Consider the following 3288-nt stretch of genomic DNA (forward strand, 5'->3'; position numbering starts at 1 on the left):
GGAAACACATCAATGGACAAGTTATCTCCTCCAATGTAAAAATTAAGTTTTGATTAGGTGTTGTTTAAGTTTTCTTTAGATTACTTTTAGACTTAAAAGTTGAAGTTAGACTATTTTTACACTACACACTCTATGTTAGACATCTTATTATTTATTTTGATTTTGAAACTCTTTACTATGTACTTGAATTGAACAATTTGAAATATATATTATGTTCTGAAAAATTTGTTGTATTTCAGGTTTTGGTTTAGTGATTAAATATAAAAAACAAATTTAAATCTATTATGACCACAATAGGCTTAAATTCACTACCACTTTTATTTACAAATGTACGAAAATCTAAGTCTGTTGGATAATAACATATTTAAAATTTAAATATGTTGGTTAACAACAAACTTAAAATTTAAGTTTATCAGTTGATAACAGACTTAAAATTTAAGTTTGTTAGTCAATAACAAACTTAAAATTTAAGTCTGCTGAATCTAAATATATCGTAAAATAGATTTAAAAAGTCCAATTTAACATACTTAAAAAACTTATTTTGTAGTAGGATCCGACACACCAAAAAAAATTATTTTATCTTCATGTGTCAAACCCACTTAAAACCAACCATTATAGCTAATCCAATATTGATAATTGCAAGTTGGAGCACCACATTGATTTATGTTACAAATTCTTTTATTTTTCTTGGTAATTTTCTTTTTAATATTTACTTCAGTGTTCTCGTTACTTTCCTTTCCTCAACTTCTACTACCCATCTACTTTAAGGTTTACCACTTTTGCAATACAATTTATCCATTATTGGTATGTTTTCATTTCCATCTTTAAAAAAAAAAACACACACAAAAGAAAACAAGAGACATAAACTAGTTATGCTCGAGATCATAGTTGAAAATCGAAGTAAGAAAAAGGCCAGATTAATTGAGTGTGAATTAAATTGGTTCACAAAATTAACGACTTATACATCAAATTCATCATTTTTCATTGATATTGAGACGTTAAAAGCACCCAATTAGATTGAAATATTAGTGTTTGTTGAATGGATAAAAAATTCACATCACATCGATCGAGATTGAATTGTAAAAAATAAACAAAAAAAAAAAGCATTACTGTTTAAAAAATATATTTTTTGCACTCCTTATATTTTATACTATTTTAACGGTTATGTCTTATCTGTTAACTAAAACCATGACCAACATATCACTACGGCATCCTATCACTATGTACACGATGTTAAATGCTTTTACAAATATAAAATAAAATAAAAAATTATTCATTTCGATCGTTGCTAATTTCATATAGTTATGTTTGACAAATTAGCAACATTCTCATCGAACTCTTTTCCACCTTCAATTCTTGACACTGCAAACCTAAGAAACATATAATTACAGGATAAAACGAAAAAACAAAAATCATGTAAAAAAAACATATTTGTAGTCGTAAATTATAAATTATTTTGGTGCTTTCTATATGTTCGGATGAGGCCTTTAGCTCTGAAGAACTGCTTCAGACATTGAAGTTGGTAGATTGAAAATCTGGTTTCTGAAATTTGATGACTTGATTTGTTTCAGACAAATGACCTATTACATTAGTTTAAGCGTGTGAATTTTAATCTTCTCATTTATGATGTGAATTTTAGTCTTCTTATTCTGTTGTCGCGTGAATTTGTTATAAGAAATATGAAAATTTTAAATATCGTATAAGAAAATAATACTCATATAGCCTTAAAGTATAGATTAGAAGTGATATTAAATTTTTATAAAAATTGACACGATATTTTATTGAGTTTATATTTTTCAATTAATCTCCTTCCCAAAAGTTCTTCCATAAATAAAGCAATATTTGTTAATATCATGTTTAACATCAAATTTTAAATCTCAAAGACATATATATATATATATATATATATATATATATATATATATATATATATATATTTATGATGAAACTTTAAAATTATATTTAAATCCCTAATAATACACTAAATAAAATCAACTAGAATAAATTGAAAGGGGGTAGAAGTGAAATAAAATTATCTTTATACTGCTCGTACACCTAAATTTTATCATGTAAGAAAGAAAATTAGAACTCCAGTTCCATACCCAGAATGGAAAGGCATAAAGAGGGAGGTATAAGATATAACAGAACAAAAACCATCTTCCATAATCATATTCTATTGCGTACAATGGCTTATTTATCCACTGCCAATGTGAACATTAATGGCAATAAGGAAGATGGCCATGAATCCAAAGAAGAGAAGGGAATGAACAAAGATGGAGACGCCACTTGTTTGGAAATTGCAAAAATCCACTGCTCTTCCTTTGCCGGGAAGCTGGAAGAGTAAACCTGGTGAAAGCACCACAAACAGGACCAAACCTATCACCACCCCAGCCCAATCACCCATTACTATCTCTCTCAAACTTTTATTTGGGAGATGAAAATGTATCAACACATGGAGGAAACGGCATAGGTGAATTTATTTATATCGTAATGTTTGAAGGCTTTTGCTAACAACAGACAACATAAAGTTCAAGGAAAGGAAGTGAGAGATTTGAGGTTGAAAGATGAGACAAAGGGAATGGCTTGGCTTGGCTTGGATCAAAATCGGCATAGGCATAATGCAACGATTCCTTGAAAGTTACTTCCCCGCTTCATGGCATCACATTGGGTGTCGAAGCCTTCCAAATAAGTATGAAAAGAATATTTCTCTCTTTCATTCTTTGCTTTTATTTTATAGAGTTCATTCGGCGTCCTTGCTCTTCCAGATAAAAAAAATAGGTTTAATTCCTATTTTGGTCCCACTTTTCGTAGGGTCTGTTCAAATTGGTCCTACTTTTTTTCAAAAGTTCACTAAGATCCCACTTTTCGCAAAAACGGTGCAAGTTAGTCCTTTTTGGTTACGGCGTTAAAAAACTAACGGCACAGCTGCCCAGCTGGAAGAAAACTGATGAGCTGTACATTTTTTTGTTGACGTGGCACTCTACATGGCAATCACCTTGCAATTGCAACCTTCAACCTCTGCCCCAACTCTCTTCCTCCCATATGCCCATGGCGTTCCTTCTCATCACCACCTTCTCCTTCTCCTCCTTCTCTTCCTCCTTCTTCCACCCTTTCAATTCCACCTTCCGTATTATTATCATTATCAGGTAGAGTAAATATCCACACAACACAAGTAGAAATCTACTCTCAATTCATGCTGCATCATCTTAAAGAAGCCTTTCATGTTGAGGCCCTACGTAAGAAAAAATTAGAGACATGGACACCATGATTCTAGGTTTTGAACAGACA

At 30.7% G+C, this 3288-nt stretch overlaps 1 protein-coding gene across 1 annotated transcript; it reads right to left on the bottom strand.

The window, feature by feature from the left end:
• Window positions 1–2194: 2194 nt before the first annotated feature.
• Window positions 2195–2419, bottom strand: LOC108328864 (uncharacterized). Its single transcript, XM_017562750.2, has one exon. The coding sequence runs from the start codon at window positions 2402–2404 to the stop codon at window positions 2195–2197; it is 210 nt and encodes a 69-aa protein (XP_017418239.1). The 5' UTR covers window positions 2405–2419.
• Between the last annotated feature and the right edge of the window lie 869 nt (window positions 2420–3288).

The sequence above is a fragment of the Vigna angularis genome, chromosome 2 (genome assembly GCF_016808095.1).
Source record: "Vigna angularis cultivar LongXiaoDou No.4 chromosome 2, ASM1680809v1, whole genome shotgun sequence".
Classification (NCBI taxonomy): domain Eukaryota; kingdom Viridiplantae; phylum Streptophyta; class Magnoliopsida; order Fabales; family Fabaceae; genus Vigna; species Vigna angularis.

What these genes read in the sequence shown, in the direction of transcription:
- LOC108328864 (XM_017562750.2), bottom strand. Translation starts at nt 2,404, where the DNA reads ATGGGTGATTGGGCTGGGGTGGTGATAGGTTTGGTCCTGTTTGTGGTG.